General features: G+C 39.2%; 1 protein-coding gene across 1 annotated transcript in view; it reads left to right on the top strand.

Annotated features, from left to right (window-relative positions):
• Positions 1–19,339, top strand: part of SKAP1 (src kinase associated phosphoprotein 1) — a 264,494-nt gene that overhangs the window by 26,811 nt on the left and 218,344 nt on the right. The window contains exon 2 of the mRNA XM_037149888.2: positions 2,719–2,824. Within this exon, the coding sequence (XP_037005783.1) occupies positions 2,719–2,824 (106 nt within the window). The remainder of the gene's footprint in view (positions 1–2,718; positions 2,825–19,339) is intronic.

The following is a 19,339-nucleotide window of genomic DNA, read 5'->3' as shown; positions in this document are numbered from 1 at the left end:
GTGTATCTAGTATGGCTGACAATTGTAATCATTATCAATGTATTTTGTCTTTGAAAATTTAACAGGTGCCATCCCTAATTTCTTTCAATGTAACATCATTTGTTTCATATTATATATTTATTTCTACCATGTCCCTATTTTATAATATATACTCACATTAATTTAAGTTTCTTTCTCTTGGATGTGTTTTTCTTTTCCATGTGGATTCTTTCATTTGGTTGCATTGTCATTTTCATTGATGATGCATTTGCTAATTAATTTTTCTTCTTCAAATTCCTGCCCTTTTTGTTCTTGACTTTGCAGTTCAGCTCTGTTTTTCATTTCAGCTCTATTTATTGGCATTGTTGTAGCTTCTATTGGTATGTGACTTTTCATGAATTGTTTATAATACTTATATTTATGAAAATGGTAGTCCATCCTCTGCCATTAATGATACTACTAAAATATTCCTTTAAAATCATTTAGAAAATACTTTTTATCTTTTTTGTCTTTATTTTATTTTTATTTTTTAAATATATTTTATTAATTGTGCCATTACAGTTGTCCCATTTCCCCCTTCATTCCCCTCCACCCTGCACACCCCCTCTCCCCATTCCCCCCTTTAGTTCATGTCCATGTGTCACAAATTCTTTAGCTTCTACATTACCCACACTACTCTTGCTCTCCCCCTGTCGATTTTCTACCTATCATCTATGGTACTTATTCTTTGTGCCTTCTCCCCGACTCTCCTCCTCCCACTCCCCTGTTGCTAACCCTCCATGTGATCTCTATTTCTATGGTTCTGCTCCTGATCTAGCTGTCCGCTTAGTTTGCTTTTGTTTTAGGTGTGGTTGTTACTAACTGTGAGTTTGCTGTCCTTTCACTGTTCATATTTTTTATCTTCATTTTCTTAGATAAGTCCCTTTAACATTTCATAGAATAAGGGCTTGGTGATGATGAACTCCTCGAATTTGATCTTATCTGAGAAGCACTTTCTCTGCCCTTCTATTCTAAATGAAAGCTTTGCTGAATGGAGCAATCTTGGATGTAGGTCCTTGCCTTTCATGACTTGGAATACTTCCTTCCAGCCCCTTCTTGCCTGTAAGGTCTCTTTTGAGAAATCCGCTGACAGTCTGATGGGAACTCCTTTGTAGGTGACTGTCCCCTTATCTCTTGCTGCTTCTAGAATCCTCTCCTTCATTTTAATCTTGGCTAATGTAATTATGATGTGCCTTGGTGTGTTCCTCCTTGGGTTCACCTTCTTTGGGACTCTCTGAGCTTCCCAGACTTCCTGGAAGTCTATTTCCTTTGCCAGATTGGGGAAGTCCTTCTTTATTATTTGTTCAAATAAATTTTCCACTGGTGGCTGTTCCTCTTCCCCTTCTGGTACCCCTATAATTTGGATGTTGGAACATTTAAAGATGTCCTGGAGGTTCCTAAGCCTCTTCTCATTTTTTTGAATTCATATTTCTTCATTCTGTTCTGGTTGGATGTTTCTTTCTTCCTTCTGGTCCACTCCATTGATTCGAGTCCCAGTATTCTTACCATCACTATTGGTTGGTTCCCTGTGCATTTTGCTTCATTTCACTTAGTGTAGCCTTCATTTTTTTCATGTAATTTGTGACTAAAATCCACCAGTTCTGTAAGCATCCTGATCACCAGTGTTTTGAATCGTGCATCTGATAGGTTGGCTATCTCTTTGTCGCTTAGAAGTGTTGGCTCTGGGGCTTTGAGTTGTTCTTCTGATTGAGCCATAATGTTTTAGTCTGTTCATACCTGTTACATATGAGGTGCAGAGCTCTCAATGTTTACTAGGGTGGGGCAACCCAGTATCTGGGTTGTGACTGGGGACGGGGTCAGAGAGGGAGCAATGGCATTTTTTCCGTGCTCTCTCGGTTCCCTCTGCTGCTTCCCAGAAGTAAATTGGGCCCTTCTGGTACTGGTTCTCGGGTGGGTGGGCTTGTGAACATTCTAGACACTGTGGGTCTCATGAGCAAACTCTCCTGTGAGGCCTGGAGCATTTCCTGGCACCTCAGCCCCCACAGGTGTTTTCAGTCGGTGCTTTTAGGCTTTATTTCCTGGTACCGGGGTCCTGGGTTGCGCGGTCTGTCTCACTGCTCCCTCCTTGGCCTGGTTTTATCTGAGTGCGAATACGGTCACCCAGCCACCTTGCACCCTCACTGGGTCTGCCCGTTGCCACCCCACGCCTGGGATCTGCCAACCGCTGCCTGCGCACCTAGGTTGGTCCAGACACTTTTTTCTGTGTGACCCCTCTCCACCAGCTGCTGACTCCACCCCTCTTACCAGTCTGGATGAATGGTTCGTTGTTGTCAGAGTCTGGTACAATTCAATTTTCTGTCTGTTTTGGTTGTGTTTTGTTTCTAAATCTTTGTTGTCCTTAAATTTGGTTGCAGGAGGAGGTACTGTATTTCCATTTACACCTCCAGTTTTTATCTTGTTAATATATGCAATTAACTTTCTAAATTCATTGCAGTGTCTTAGATGATCAAAAGGTGTCACTCAGAGGCACATATAAAGTTTTATTAATTTTTTATTTTGATAACATTTACCATTTTAACCATTATTAAGTCTACAGGTCTATGGAATTAAGTACATTCACATTGTTCTGCAACTTTAAAGTTTTTAAGGAGAAAATAATATCTATTTTTTAATTCTTCATATTTTCTCCTTTCTCCCTTAGTACTTCTTTTCTGTTGACCAACTTTCTTTTTCTTTTAGATGCTGAGGAGTTCCTAGCAGAAGATTTGAGGAATGAGAACCTCAGTGCTGTTGCGAGGGACCACAGAGACCATATTCTTCGGGGCTTTCAGCAAATCAAAACTAGGTTTGTGTAGACGGTTCCATTCTTCTTCCTAAGCTTTAAAATAGTTTATAATCAGTAAAATCTACTTTAGTAGTCTATAAATTAACGAGGGAAGACATACCTATCATCGTTCTTTATACTTGATAGAGGCTTAATGAATATTTTAATGTGTTTGTTTGTTTACTTAAATGCAAGATAAGTTAGCCATTCCCATGAGGCTTAATAAATATTTACTGAATTGAATCGGAAGTAGGCAGGTATAGTTAGTGTAGTTTAACAAAATAGGAATACTTTGATAATTATGTATCTTAGGATAATTATTCTGCTTTTCACTTTGGGTTATGTTAGTCTTTATTGGACACTTTTGCAAAATGTGTGGAAAAACTGAACATCTGTGCTTATCCAAGTCACTAAAGGGAAGGTGTTAGGCCAGTGTGAGATTACTCATTTTCTCTGTGATTTTTGGTCCTGATTTTCCTTCCACATCTCCTTTCCTAGTAAAAAATGTAAACCAGACTTAGCCAGTTAATTCTTTGACAATATTGGAATGTTTTAGTCTCAGACTGGAATGGGATATTGTGTTAAGTTTTTTTTAAAATAAGAGGCCCTAACCTAATTTGCACCTTTTAGAACGTTAGCATCTGATAGATGTGTACACCTGAATGCGGGAGGAAGAAATAAAAACTACCCTTTACAATATACTTCTCCAAGACCTCTTACTTGAGATGTGGTGACGGCGAGCGAGTTGGGGATAAGTGAGCATTACTTTAAGTCTTTTCCAACCTGGTGGCCATGTGATTCAGACTGTTTGGTCTGAGTACTCTTGGGAAAAGGAGAGCAGCTGCAGGGTTATAACTGGGAGTTAATTTGTGTGGCCGACCGATCTTAGCATCTACTTTAGAAACCTCGTTGAAACGCCTTGGAAGCCGGGAGTTTTATCCTTTCAAAGGGCACAGCCAGAATCTGTTCCCTCCAGGAATGTGAGAGAACCTCACAAGATGCCCTGCTGGATCTTAATCGATCTTTCCTGCTGGCTAATTAAGCATCACTTTTACTCAGCAACTGGGGACTGTGTAATTATCAGCCTGGGTTGCCCTGAATAATTGAAACAAACAGAATGCAGAAGATAGGAGCTTGTTGCAAAAGTGAAAATATCTATAATATTTGGTAGGCTGGGAGAGTGTTTAAAACCAACTTCTTCACAATGTTCTTTATTAGTAGATAAGCTCAGACTTAGTTATGGACCTGAAAGCTTAGTTGGTAACCCATAGAATTTTTAATTTTTTAATAATACAAAGTCGACCTTTGTATAAAGGAGGAATAAAGATGAAATTATTTTTTTCTTTTTAACAATTTTCTGTTTCTACTGGGTGGAATTATTTTAAATTGTATTATAGGCAGAGGAAATGCACAAAATGTAATTTTGTATGTGGGGGTGCTGTTGGTATAAATCTGTGTTAAGGAATGCAAAACCAATTTTATTGCATTCGTAGGAACAAGTAGGAATTTTCCTTTCTTACGTTTGTACCATAGCATTTGGAAACTTGAAATTTCCAACCTGAAATTGGTAACAAAAGGAGATTTTGTGGCGACTTGTTATCAGTTACTTCTTAGTCCTCTTTTTAAATACACGTACACACACGTACACACGTACATACGTACACACGTAGAAGCTGTGCTTGCTGTGGGGTGGAGAGGGCTCCTTGTTCTCCAAGGACTTGCTGTGTGGTTTGCGGGACAGACAGGAAATAATCAGGAGCTTTAGGAAACATCTGCATTGTGATGGGAGCTTTCCGTTCATCGATTTGTTGCAAGAACGATGACGCTTTATTTAGAATTTCATAATGATCACATCACGGAGGAAATGAGGAGCCAGAAATTAGATATTGCGCAAGAAAATGGGAAAAGGAGACTTTCTTCAGGCAAGCTGTTTAAAGGTGCCTTATATCCGCCCATTCGATCATTATCCTGTTACTAGAACCCTTGTTTTACTGAATGCTCTTCTTCAGCCGCACTGCCCCTGTAGTCCCATTTATAGCTGGTCAGTGTTTTGCATTGATATGTGCAGATGCCAGTTGGTTTGAAAGCACTGGAAGCTTGTGCAATGCCAGGCACATTTACTCTTGTGTGGCAGTTGTATCCCCCGTAAAACCTGGGGGTGAAAAGAAATTTGGAAGTCATCAAACTTGAGAGTTAGATGCTGAGTAACATGAGCAGAATTACTGAAAGTCATTTAGAAAGTTTCATCTTTAGTCATGTTAAAGCAATAATATTTTAGGGGCTTGGGTACCCTCCAAGGGCTCATCTGCTCTTAAGTACAAGTAGCTTAGCTATTCTCTCCCTTCCCAGATTTAAAAATGAAAAATAAAATTGTATCTGCATCTCTACCTACGTATGAGTTTTTTGGCTTAAAGGTGTTACCAATGAAAGGTAATGTTTTCCATGTAAGACAAAATAAAAAACGGATGGCAATCTGTGGTTCCAAGGAAATGAAGCCCTGTTGTGGTATTTGATGTCCTGAGCTGTGATGTTTATTGCTCTCCTTCAAACCGCCTTCTCATTTCAACCTTCTCCCTAAAAACTAACGGTTTTCACATTCCTCGTCCAAGTTTTCATTGCGCTCTTTAGAGAATGATTAGGATGAAAGCCAGGCAGAGGCTCCTCTTGTTTTATTACAGTGGTCACTGCAGGATCAGCACCAGATGTGAGACACCTGGAATGAAGCAGACACGACCTCCACACAGATGCTTGATGGCGTTCTTACGCATTTGGAGAAACAGTCAAGCGTTTCTTAAGTTTGATTCGGGGGAAGCCATCTGACAGCAAGAATACAATCCGAGTAGGGGGAGGGATGAAGAAAATAGAATGTTTTTACTGCTGAGGTAGGGATAAATTCTCTCTCAACGGCCCATTTTGGAACAACTAGTCCTTCATGTTCACTGTTGGAAGTGAAGGCCGGAGCCAACAGCAACAAACTTGGAGTATTGTTTCCTTTTGTGAAACTTAGAGGAGTTCCAGAGAGAGACAGGTAGATTGATGGTAGCATATTGCAATGGAAAGAAATAAAAAATAATAATTTTATATAACAAGGTTATAACACAAAACCCACAAAAACCAAGACATTTAAAGTACAGGCTGAAAGAGTATCTTGAACACGTCTCATTGTGGGTGGCTAGTAGATAGCTCTGTGTGAAACATGATACATTAGTGCAAATGTTATAAAAGTAATTCCAGTTTTCTTTGGGAACTCCACGGTGTTTTTTTTTTCCAGCTTAACATGGATTTAGCTTTAAAACAGGATTTAGCTTGAGAATAACATTATTCAGATGTCTCTGTATTGTAGGAAGAAAGACAAGAAGTTAGTCTGATACAACTCTTGGGAACAAGAGTTTCTGAGTATTATAAGTTCTGTAAAATATCATTACCATTAATTACAGAGAGAGATTTACTTTTTCTAAGTGCTGGTTATTGAGCTTTAAAAAATCCAAGACAAAACACATTCCAATGGAACGTGCTTATCAAGAGAGCTGATGGGTAATGTGCTGTCCACACACACGTGCGACTCTCCAATTTAGACATTTGGTCACAGCGCCTCTTTCTGTTGTTCATTCTGCTCCTTATACTGCAGTTTCAGTGCCAGCGCAGAGAGAGGGAAAAAAAAAAGGTAGGAGGCACTTGTACAAATCCATCTAAGTTTAAAGAGCTCAGAAAAGGCTCAACAGTCACTACAATAATTTGACCACATCTTGAAGGTTAAAAATTTGTTTCTTCCTTTTTCAGTCCTATCCCTTCCTGCCATCCTTAAGCGGAGAAAGAAAACAAAAACCCACAACCACTTCAGCGCTTCCAGCTGATGAATTTTATGTCGAATTCCTGTACTAGTTTTCTGTTGTTCAGCAAATGTATGAGTGTGTTGAGGTTCCCAATGGATTGTGTTAAAGATATTTTGGAGATACACGTATCTGGGAGCGGGGGGGGGGGAGGGTATATTTATTTATTTATTAGTTGGAAATGCTCTACAGGTGGGACTTGTTATAAGAGTAGCTGCTGTTGGTCTCTTGGCTCAGCCAGGATAGGTAGGTCATCGTACTGTGTTCCTTCGTAGCAAGTCTCCTGTCCTTTTAAAGCAGCCTTGAAATGTACAGCTCTCCTTTTAGTTTTATGATGATGATTATTTTGTTTGTTCTTTCCCTTGTTTGGGTCTCTTGGATTTGACACCGGCTCCAAGATCAAGTCGATCCATTTATTTGACACTGGGCTATTATGGTGCTCTTAGTGGGCAGAAGCTTCTTCCTTTAGGTATCCCATAAAATAAGTAATTATTTTTATATAAGTAACTGAGTATAATAGTATTTTGGCATTTTTTATGCTAAGTGAGAGGTGGGTTTAAAAAAATTTGGATGAACATATTTGTTCCTTTCAGAACTTTTTGTTAGAAATTTCCAATGTTGAGCCCTTTAAACACAGTATGTTTTATCGAGAGTGAAAGGAACTTTGAGAAGTGATGTAGGAGACAGGTCACCAAGCTTGCACCCGTCAGGTTGGACTAACTGGTTAGAACAATTACCACTACTCCTCAGCCACATATTTATTTATTTTTTTTCAGCCACATATTTAAGTTGCTGGAATTTGCTTTACTCCTGATAGAATTATAGCTGTTATCATTTGGACGCATTTCTGTTATCTACTCAGTGTGAATTTGTCTTGGAAGGTCTCAGAAAATCCTCAGTGTTTCACTCCATGAAGCTTTTCTACTTGCCTCTTAATGGAGGCTTTTAACTCATACTCTGTGTGAAAATATCGTCCATATGAAGCGACTGTCTTCATTTTACCACCGTTTGCTTTGGCCTTGCTTTTTGGTCTCATTTGATCTAGAGCCAGTCTTTGTCCCAGTGCTGTGCTATGTTCGCTGCTTGGAGAAAGCCAGTGAAAAAGTGCCTCCCTGTGTTCATCTATTTGTGGATCTCCAGGAACCTGGTCACGTGGGACCTTCCGACTGTGCTTTCCTCTCATTTTCTGGCTTTCTCTGATTTCCGATACGGACCCACGCTGTCTCCACTCCTGTGTCACAGTGAAACGGGAGCAAAGGAGAGAGAAAAACGCAAGAGCTGGGTCAGCTGTCAGGAGCCCGACGCATTGTTCTGATGCTCTTTTCGTAACACTGGCCGATTCCGCTGACGATTTCCCTAACGATGATCTTACATTTTCGTTTTTAAGTTGTCTCTCCCCCAAAATGTTGTTAGCGATGATTTTTTTTTGGCCCAAATGTTAGAAAAATGCAAGTATGGCCAACCACACTTTGAAATCTCTATTTGATTTCTTATACGGTAATGCTATGTTGTTGTTTTTTTACATTTGGAAAATGTTGCAGGAAATTTCATTTCCTTAGGATTTTATTTTATTTCATGATTTTATTGAAAATGAGTTGGGTGTAAAATGGGTTTCTGTAATCACACCATGAGAATCATTTCTTCTTTGGAAGCCGATCTTCTCCCCCACTGTGGAGCCTCCTCTAGTCTCCCCGAAGTGCAGTGTTAGCAGGGTCGGTAATGAAATGCGCTCCTACTTATCATGCTCAGCAAGGAGCTCAGAGAAGATGGGGAGGGGGATCAATCCCCCAGGAACTTATCCAGTGCTAGATATCCATATTTAACCCCCATGCATTTAAAATGGAAATGAGGTATCTTAGGGTTTTTGGTTTTGATTTACACAAGATGTCACTGCTTCCTTGGCGACTGGAATATTTTATGGACCAACTGCTGACCCGTTTGGGAAAATTCTCAGCCTATTGCCCCAGGTCCACTGTCATTTCTTCATATTTCTTTCAAAATTCTCAGCAGTAGTTTTTGATTCTTTAGCCTTCAAAGGATGCCCCTTCCAGGGCCAATCTTCTGGAAGAAAAAAAAAACTGTGTGGTGGAACAGGTAGCTCATAAAGGAAAGGGCAGCTATTCCTGTGGCAACTCTTAACTATAGCCAATTAATAAGGAGTTTAGAAACCAGGAATACCTCGCCTTTGTAAAGCCAGGAAGACTCCGATATGGTGCTAGTGCTTTGTTATGAAATTCCCACTTGGAGTGACTCAGTCTTCAATAGTCCAACTTCAGACTGTTTTCTCATAGATGCATTGCAGTTTGTGTACGATGCATTATCATTAAATGTTCAAACTGAAGCTCCCCGGAGTTTGTGAGCCTTTTTCGAGGTTCTTATTTTAATTTACAGAAAATTTATACCCCCATAATCTCCAACTCGCTATTCCCCTAACTTATTTTAGTATTTTGCATTTGTGAGTTCTGCCATAACCAGAGTCTCCTCTACAGTTTAGTAACTGAGACCTTCAACCATGTCCACCAAGTACCTTTATTCCTTTGTTGATGAGAGAACTGGTATATAAGAAATTACTCTAAATATCAGAATTAATGAAAGATTAGGATTTAGAATGTAGAACTTCCAATTGGTTGCTTAGTTTGCTTAGCCAAGCCATTGCAAAAAAAAAACCCAAATAAAACAAAAACGAATTGCTGTGTTTCAAAAGATTATTGATTTAAAAGAACCGTAGATAAATACTGAAGTTTAGTTCATTATATATGCATGCGGAATGTTTCGGGTTGGAATGTACTGATGCCAGCAGTTTATTTTGGAATGCATCAAAAAATAAGATGGATGGAAAAAATATGTAACAAAGCAAATATATCAAAACGTGAATCACAGAGTCTAGGTTGTAGACATATATGGGTGTTCTTTCACCTTTTATGCATATTTCAAATTTTTCATAATACTATAAGGTTGCAAAAAACATGATAGGTTTCCCTTTGCAGTTCAGAAACCATAGACTCCACTCACTGTGGTTTCAGAAAACCATAGCCTTCCTGAATTGGAACTGTAATAGACGTATTTGTGATTTTTTTAGGATGGTAATTTTCTAGGAATAACATTATTTTTGGATGAGTGTAGACTAAGGGATAATCCTCCAATGTGTTCTTTCTGACATAACTAACTTTAAGTAGCTAACTTTTATACTTCTTCAAAACTTCCAGGACAGCAATTATTGAGAGCTGAAATTCAATTCAAACATCCTGCCCAGGAGATCCTGAAATTTTGATTTTTTTTTTTCAAAGGAAAGGCAATTTCTGACTTTTCTCATAAATTTGATAAAAGGAAAGCTAATATGAGATTGGTAGTCCAGGAGGAAATAGAACTCAATTTTACATTTTTAAAATCATTTTATGGCATTAAAAATGACAGAGGTTAGAAACAAAGCTCTCGTTCTTGTATTGAACTGGAATTGAAAGTGGCAGAAAATCATTTTGGCCCTAGTGCAGTAAATGTTATCACTAAAACATGTTCAGGGGATATTAGGACAGTCTCTCAAGCACCGGAGACAAAAGTTCACAGAACAAGAACTGATTTTTCTGTCCTTATCTTGAAGTTATTAGATGTCCAGGAGATGAAAGTATCTTAGCTCTAAGAAGACAGGGATGGAGTGTGTGTTGAAAATGATAATGTCTCCATTCTGAAGAGCGGTGAAATGGAGAGAATGTGGGGGAACGGCGGCGTGCGTGGGGACAGGAGGGCCAGCCCCTGAACCTGCCCCCGGGCCAAGGAATCCAGAACCAGAGACAATTAGACTTGTGCAAAATTGTGAGCTGACAATGAAATGGTAAGAAGGCAAGCGATACTATTCATTAAAGAACCGTTTGAAGATTTTATTTAACAGGGAAGTTAAACTGGAGATGTCAGCATCCACTTTATTTTGAAAATCTGGCAGGAGAGACATTTTAGGTCCACCTGGGAAAAACCAATCATTTTTTGTGTGTGCAATGTGATTATTCTTTAGAATTCTGTGTAAATGGACCAGGTTGGTAGGCATATGTTTGCTGATCCTATAATGATTAAAATTCAGAATAAGTAAGACTCTTGTGAAATTGAGTTTTCAGGTTCCAGCCAGTGTTCTATACTGCCATATGGCATAACTAGAATTAATTGCTGTTCCCAGTCTCTTATGCTTTTACTGAATAGCTAGGTGCTCTGTTTGAAATATTAGAGGTTCCTCAGAGGTATTTAATCACATGAGATAGATATTTGACATGTTCATGAAAGCAGTGTGTGCAGCTAATAGTTGCTTAGAAGAAGAAGCCCCCACCCTTTTTGAGGTTTTCCACCCCCTCCTCCCTCTTTTTATTTATTAGAAAAATGGATGCATAGGAGAGTTAGCAAAGAAACGAGAAAAGATTCTCAGGACTTTACAGGCTAATATAATAGAAAAGGTAAAGCAAGGAATCTTTTTTTGCTAGAGTCTTTAGCTCTTCGATACTCTAAGTGTAGCCCATGAGCCAGCAACACCAATACCACCTAGAAGGTTATTAGAAATGCAGGCTCTCAGGCTCCATTGAGTCAGACCTACTGATTCAGATTCTGCATTTTAGTAAGATCCCAGTGTTATTTATATGCACGTTAACATGTGAGAAGACTGCTGTGACACATACTTTTAAGTTCTTTTTTTGCATTTTATTTAATCTTTATTGTATTTTTCCCATTGCCTTTTAAACCCCATATGCACCCCTCTCCCCAGCAATCACCACACTGTTGTCCATGAGTCCTTTTTCCTTTTTGCTCAATCCCTTCACCCCCTAACCTCCTCTCCCAACTGCTGTCATCCTGCTCTCAATCTGAGTCTGTCCCCATTTTCCTTGTTAGCTCAGTTTTGTTCATTAGATTCTATATATGAGTAAAATCATATGGTATTTGTCTCTCTCTTAGTGTCTTATTTCACTTAGCATTATGTTCTCCAGGTCACAAAGGGTAAAGTTTTCTTCTTTTTTATAACCAAGTAGCACTACATTGTGTAAATTCCATAATTGTGGGTAATCCCCATTACCTACTTATCTATTGATGGACACTTGGGCTGTTTCCATATCTTGGCAATTGTAAATAATGCTACAATGATCATAGGGGTGCTTATGTTCTTTCAAATTAGTGTACCTTTGGGTACACTTTGGATATATTTCCAGAAGTGGGATCACTGGGTTAAAAGACAGATTCATTTTTAATTTTTTGAGGCATCTCCATACTACTTTCCATAGTGTCTGCACCAGTCTGCATTCCCACCAACAGTGTGAAAGGTTTCCCCTTTCTCCACATCCTCACCAGCATTTGCTGTTTGTTGATTTATTGATGATGGCCATTCTGACAGGTGTAAGATGGTATCTCATTGTGATTTTAATTTGCATTTCTCTGATGATTAGTGACGTTGATCATCTTTTCACATGTCAATTGGCCATCTGCCTGTTGTTTTTGGAGAAGTGTTTATTTAGACCTTTTGCTCATTTTTTAATTGTTTTTTTTTTGGTGTTGAGTTTTGTAAGAACTTTGTAAATTTTGGATATTAACAACTGCCAGCATCATACTCAATGGGCAAAAATTACAAGTGTTCCCTTTAATATTGGGAATAAGACAGGGATGTCTGCTTTTACATTTCTTATTCAACATAGTACTGGAAGTCCTAGCCTCAGCAATAAGACAAGAAGAAGAAATAAAAGGCATCAAAATTGGAAAGGGAATAGTAAAACTCTTTATTCACAGATGACATGATTCTGTACATAGAGAACCCCAAAGATTCCACTAAGAAACTACTAGAACTGATTATTTTAGCAAAGTAGCAGGATACAAAACTAATATGCAGAAATCAGTTGCATTTTTATATGCCAATAACAAACTAACAGAAAGGCAAGTTAAAAAAAATAATACCATTAACAGTTGCCTCAAAAGGAATAAAATGCCTAGGAGTAAACCTAACCAAGTATATAAAAGAACTGTGTCCGGAAAATTATAAGACACTGAGGAAAAAAACTGAAGGACATACAAACAGTGGAAGTACATACTGTGGTCATGGATGGGAAGAATTAACATGCACATACTACCCAAAGTAATCTATAGATTCAATGCAATTACTATCAAGATTCCAATGACATATTTCATGGAACTAGAAGAAATAGTTCAAAAATTTATATGGGACCACAAAAGGCCCCACAAAGCAACAGCGATCCTGAGAAAGAAGAACAAGTTTGGAGGAATCACGCTACCTAATATCAAACTATACTTAGGGCCCGTAGTACTCAAAACAGCTTGGTAATGGCATAAAAGCAGACACATAGACCAATGGAACAGAGTAGAGTGCCCACAACCTTTATAGTCAGTTAATATCTGAGTGACGAAGCAAGTACATACAGTTGGCTAAAGATGGTCTATTTGATAAATGGTATTGGAAAAAATTGGACACATATGTGCAGAAAAATGAAACTAAAATGAAACTTCTTACACCACACACAAGAATAAATTCAAAATGGATCAAAGACTTAAACATTAGACCAGAAACCATAAAAATCCTAGAAGAAAATGTAGCAAAATCTTGGACATTGCTTGCAGTAATTTTTTATCATATATATCTCTCTAGGCAAGGGAAACAAAAGAAAAATAAACAAATGGGACTATATCAAATCAAAACATTTTCAGTAAAGGAAACAGCAAAGGAAATCACCAATAAAATAAAAAGACAATCCAGACATACTCTGTTTCTTAAATTTAGCTTTTCCTTCTCTGTTACATCTCTCCATTCATCATATAAATATGCTCAAATCTCTTCTAATATTATTAAAAACACTACATCCTACACAGTGATTCCCTTTAGCTACTGTCCTGTATGTATTTTTCTCTCTATATTATTTACTATTTTACTTTTTACTATTTTAATTGTGCAAAGAACCCAGGACAAAAAGGATTAGATCTAGGAATGGTTATTCTCTATTGAAATTTAGTGCTTAATGGAATATTTAAATTTGTAGACTTATGGAATAAATTTTTATTGGAACATTATAAATAATGCCAAAAGATACTTGGAATCTTTTTTAGACTTCAGTAAATTGATTGCAGATGACATGTCTAATTATGATGAAGAAGGAGCATGGCCCATTCCCTTTCCTCCCTCCCTCCCTCCCTCCCTCCCTCCCTCCCTCCCTCCCTCCCTCCCTCCTTGAAATAGGAGCCTAGACTAGCCATTTCTGGTTTCCTCTTATGTGGTTACTCTTCAGTCCACTATAATCTAGTCTCTGTTTCTATCAAGTAAGTCTCTGGTTGCCACACTCCCATGACACAGTTCAGTCTTTGTCTTTGGTCTCTCTGTAACATGTGACACTGTTAATAACTTCCCTTTCCTCAAAAAGTTGGAATAAAACAAAACACTCTCCCTCCATTCATTCCCATGATGACAATCTCTCCTGATTTACCTTCTTCCTTGTTTTAAAACAGGCTCTTGCTCGGAGCTCCTTTTTCTACCCTGCCCTCTTCACTGTTGTCCCTGAGGCTCGCCTCCTCCCCCAGCACATTCTTCGTAGGCAAATGTGTGCACATCCGTAACCTCACAATTCCCTCTGCACGTGGATGACTTCCCTCTTCTGCTGCTCAGCTGTAGTCCTCTCTCCAAGTCACCGGACAGCATGTTGGATGGCTCCTTTTGGGTGTCTCCCAGAGACACCTCAGATTCTGTAGACTTGACTTTAGCTGGAACAGACTCTGCTGGATGCTTACGCCACAGCCACCCTCCTTTCTTCCTTGTGGGTGGAACCCTGCCCGCCTAGGGATGCATCATGGTCTGAAAGCCATTGTGCTTTGCCAGTGGTTGGGCTAGGGTTTACATCAGATACAGTTTGGGCCAAAGAAATGTACGAAGAAGACTTCTGATAGCCTCTAACAGTCTTATGCTCGGGAGACAGTCATATGTTGAAACGCACTAGCCACCTTAAGCCAGTACTCTGCTCTAAGGTGCTGGAGCAGAAATATGGGAAGAGCCCACATCCTTCATGCCATTGGTGGGCCAGCATCTACCCCGGAGTCATCTTTTGAAGAAAAAATAAACTTCTTGTTTAAGCTTCTGTCAGGTTTTCTGTTCCTTATAGGCAGAAGAATCCTAACTTACTGAGTATCCAGAACTGAACTCATTATTTTATATTCTGCTCACCCCTAAAGTGTAACTATGCCCAGTCTCTCAAGGCAGAATCCTGGGAGTCATTCCTGACTCCTCTTCTTCCTCCCTAAACCATCAACGAGCCTATTGATTCTTCATCCTAAATCCGTCTTCTCCTTTCTATCCCTTCTGTCACTTTAACCTTTGTAAAGTCTTTCTTAGAACCTTGTAAAATTCCCTTTTCTGGTTTTCTGCCTCAAGGTTCTCTCTGCTTCAGTTTATTCTGCTCCTGCCTTCTCTTGAAAGGGTAAACTTAAAAAGACGGTGTACTTATTCATGCTGTGGTGTATTTATTGATGTAGAACAATAAGATATACTACAAGTAAAAAAAATGGTTAAATATGTATATAAAATCTCACAGAGAGAAATGCCTGGGGGAAAAAAGCACCAAAATGTTAATGATAGTAATCTGTAGCAGGTGGAGTTTGAGTGATTTTTAATTTCTTTTGTTTGTTTATTTGTATTTTCCAACTCTCTATGGTAAATATGTATTTAATCATAAGTCACTGATATCAGAGCCTTTCATGTTTTAAAAAGGGACAGGGATTTAAGGGCTGAAGAAGATTCGGTTTCTAGGTGGGAAAGGAGTTGTACTGAGTGGAAAAAGAGATATGGGAAGAAGATTTAGGTTTTAGTTGTATAGTTAACCTTGGGTCACTGCTGCAGGGGAAAAAAATCCCAGCTGTATTAGGAGATGTTTTACTACACACACACACATGAAAATCAAGTTATTTTTTGAGCCATATGAAATACAGAAACCCTCTGAATAATTTATGATTTTTCTAAAATGCTTTTTTAAATAAAGGAAGTTCATTCTCAAGGTCGTCTTCAGATGAGGTATCACGGACTGGAAACAACTTCCGTTTCTTAGATATTATCCTTTTGAGCTGTACTGAACTGATGCAGAGTGAATCCTTCATTAGAAAGGGGTTATCTCCACTCTGTGTTCATAATGTTAGTAAAACATTTGAATTGGTAGGACTAGTTTTTTAAAGTGATGATATTTGAGAAAATCATTCACTTCCTCCTTCTCAAAACATCAGTCACCATGACTGATTTTTATGTTGGCCATAAAGAGAAATGGAATTAACGAAAAGCAGGGTGAGGATTACAAACCGGAAACAGTTAATTTACTTAACAAACATATTGGCTATTTGTTTACTCCACTTCTGGGCACGAGGCCAGAAGATCAAGACATAAGACGGAGAAGACACATCCCTGTTTTCCAAGTGAGTGGCCAGACTCATGGCCAGAGCCAACATGAAGACCACTGCCCCCAGATTTCTTCTTTAGAAGGTCTGAAGTGTTTCATTTTATTTTGTTACTTATGTGGAGTTTCACTATTTAGAGATTTATTTGGGCTCATCATCCTCTTACAGAATACAAATTTACCCAGACGCTTAGGAGACCTGATTACGCAGTGCCCTGTTCAATGGTTTCCCTCTAATTTTTGGTCCGGATGGCACGTGCTGAGGAAATTCAATGCCCAGTAAGTTTGTTAAATCTTGATTATAGGCCATAGATAGTGCTACTACACCGAGGGTTATAAAAGTAATAGAGGACCCTTTTCCTAAGGAAGAACGAGGGCCTCATCTCTGCAGCTTAAGAATAATAGTCACAGCTAACACCGCACATGGACCATGTGCCAGGCCTAGTGTCAAGGGCTGTGCACATGTTATCTCATTTAATTCTTGTAACAGGTGTGTGAGGAAGGTAGTGTTGTAATCCTCATTTAATAGGAGAAAATTGAGGTGATCAGCTTGCTCCAGATTGCATATCAATTAGGTTCTGCAACGGGATTTGAATCCCAATGACTGCTGGCCCAGCACTCTTACCGAGGCTCAGTTTCTTCATAAAACGAATAGTGCTATTTCATTCATTCATTCAACAAGTGTTTATTGAGCACATACTATATGCAAAGCATTTTTGTGGTGAACATGACACAGATTCCAGTCCCCTGTAACTTAATTTTTGAGCAGAGTAAAACAAGTAATTATATAATACATCCACTTTGCAGAATTGTTGCTATACGTATAAAAGTGCCTAACGTCATGCACACTGCAGACTACAAAAAATATTCCCAAGGAATTTATCACCTGATGGAAAGGACAAGCATGTACAAAAACTATAATTTAAGGTATATTGGATCTAAAGTTTTGGGAGAATTATACATGGATTGTACTGTAAAATCCCAGAGAAAGAAATCACTCCTGGTTGGTGGGCTGTGAGAGGCCTTCATGGATGAGATGGCATCATGGCTTGTCCATGGGTTGAGAAGGATGGGGTTTTGGTGAAATGCATTGCATTACAAAAATGGTAGGTACAGAGATGCAGAGGAGATGAAGTTTAGCCGCGTTTGAGAACCAGAGTGGTTCTGTTTCAAAGAAAAGTTACCATTTTCCGTTACTTTGTTTAATTAGGAAAAATGCATTCCAGGGTCCAAACAACTAGAAATGGAACACAGTCTATCCCTGAACTGGGAGCTGCCTGTCTAGAGTTCTCTTACAACAGGTGACTTTTGGTACAATACCTGCTTCCAAACTTACCCCATCATGTGAGTTACCTGGGGATCTTGTTAAAGATACAGATTTCTAGGTTCCTCTCCAGGAGGTGCTAATTTATTAGGATTAGGTGGACCCTGAGAATCCATGTTTTAATAAGGGCTTCAGGGGATTCTTAAAATCAAACAAGCATATGTAAAATTTTTTATCAGATGACACCCCCCCTTTTTTTAGGTAAGAGGCTACTTTGATTTCCAACTGAATTTCTTTAAAATATTTATTCTTAAAAAAAAGTAAAAATATTTACTTATTGTTAGAGACAGAGGAGGAAGGGAGAGAGGGAAGGAGAGAAACCTCAGTGTGTCAGAGGCACAGCAATCTGTTGGCTCTTGCATGTCCCTACCTGGGGACCCGGCCTGCCACCCAGGCATGTGCCCTAACTGGGGACTGAATCAGCGACCTTTCGGTTCACAGGTTAGCGCTCAATCCACTGAGCCACACCAGCCAGGGCTCCAGCAGAATTTTTAACAGTGAAGGGGAAGGAGGGAAGAAGGAGTTGATTGGGAAGTATGGGGAGAGGCTATTGGTCTGGGTGGTGAGGAGGGCCCCCCAGTAGGATTGGGAATAATTTACAGAAACATTTTACTGGCAAGTAGCTAACATTGCAACTTAATTAGCTTCTGAAGTGAAGGATGGGGATGGGGTCAGTAGTAAATTGTTTCGTCCTTCCCTTGGCCTGGTGTTTGCCTACTGTCTTGTGCGCTTCCCTGTGGCCTAGCAACATGTGGAGATATTTCTGATGCTGAAAAACCCCTTGAAGTGGGACAGAACCCAAAGCCCTGGCCCCACAAAGGGTCGGATAAGTCCTAAAATTGACCTACTGATTGTAGTCCAACAGCTGCTGACCCCTGACCCGTACTGATACAACCATAGAACTGGCCACGTAGTTGTCTGCCTTCAGATGAGAGTCAGTTTCACTCTATGATTTGGATAACGGGGTAGCTTTATGTGAGGGTTTAGCTGTGACTACCGTAGATACTGTACAACAAAACAAATGGGAAAGGACAGTATTTTAGTGTAGAATCTTGTACCATTAGGGCAAAAAGTCTAGTTGAGGGCTTAACTGTGAAATAATTTTAAAATGATTTCTGTATTTGTGTACATCTCATTTCATAACTGGAAGAAGGCATACACATAAAGGTAGAAATTTATTTTTAAATTCAATAATTCATTGTACCCCTTACAGTGGTTACCACTGCTCTCTGGATTCTGTTTTTATATATCTACTCAGATTTTGGTGTAGTATGAATGATGAAATAACATTATGTCTTTAATTAGGATTCTGTTGTTATTTTTCAATTAATCTATGTCAGTAGCTTTAGCATTTGTATTAAATCATTTTCTTCATGAAAGCTTTTAATGAGGAAACAAATTGATTGTATTTATATATTGGATTCTTGCCACTGCGATGTGTAGTCAGTCGTGACTTTTGAAGTATATTTTTGCTGGCCATCGTGGCTTCTTTTGAAGCCACACTTCCTCCATACATTTGGAGGAAGGCTATAATTTAACAAAGCTTTCTTATTTTTATCTTTCTCTTCTTGCTTTTCTTCCCTTTCTTTGATTTTTTCCCTTTTGCCTTTTGTAAGTAATTTAGAAAAAATAAAGGTATTTCTCCCCATCTTATTTGTGATAAAACCCGCACCCCACTGCGTTGCTGGGAGAGCCTTGCCCCGCCCCACCCATCCAGCCCCGGCCCCTCTCCTCCCTGAAATGCACCCTGTGTTCCGCTCATGCTGAGCTCAGGCAGCCCTTCCGTTTCTCACCTTCATTGGCTTATTTACCAAGCATTTATTGAGCATAAGCTGTGTGCCACTGACCCTGGAGGGCTCAGTGACGCAGAGAAGCAAGAACAGGTCGTGCCGTGTTTCGGGTGTTGCAGGGAGGTGTGTATAGATGTGCTGTGGGAGCACCTAACACCGGAGGCTGAGCTGAGCCTCAGAGGACCCTCAGGAGT

This window comes from Artibeus jamaicensis, unplaced genomic scaffold (assembly GCF_021234435.1).
Source record: "Artibeus jamaicensis isolate MK-2021 breed Jamaican fruit bat unplaced genomic scaffold, CSHL_Jam_final contig_1998, whole genome shotgun sequence".
NCBI classification, from domain to species: domain Eukaryota; kingdom Metazoa; phylum Chordata; class Mammalia; order Chiroptera; family Phyllostomidae; genus Artibeus; species Artibeus jamaicensis.
Note: the sequence above shows the minus strand (reverse complement) of the source record. Positions and strands in the feature narration are given on the sequence as shown.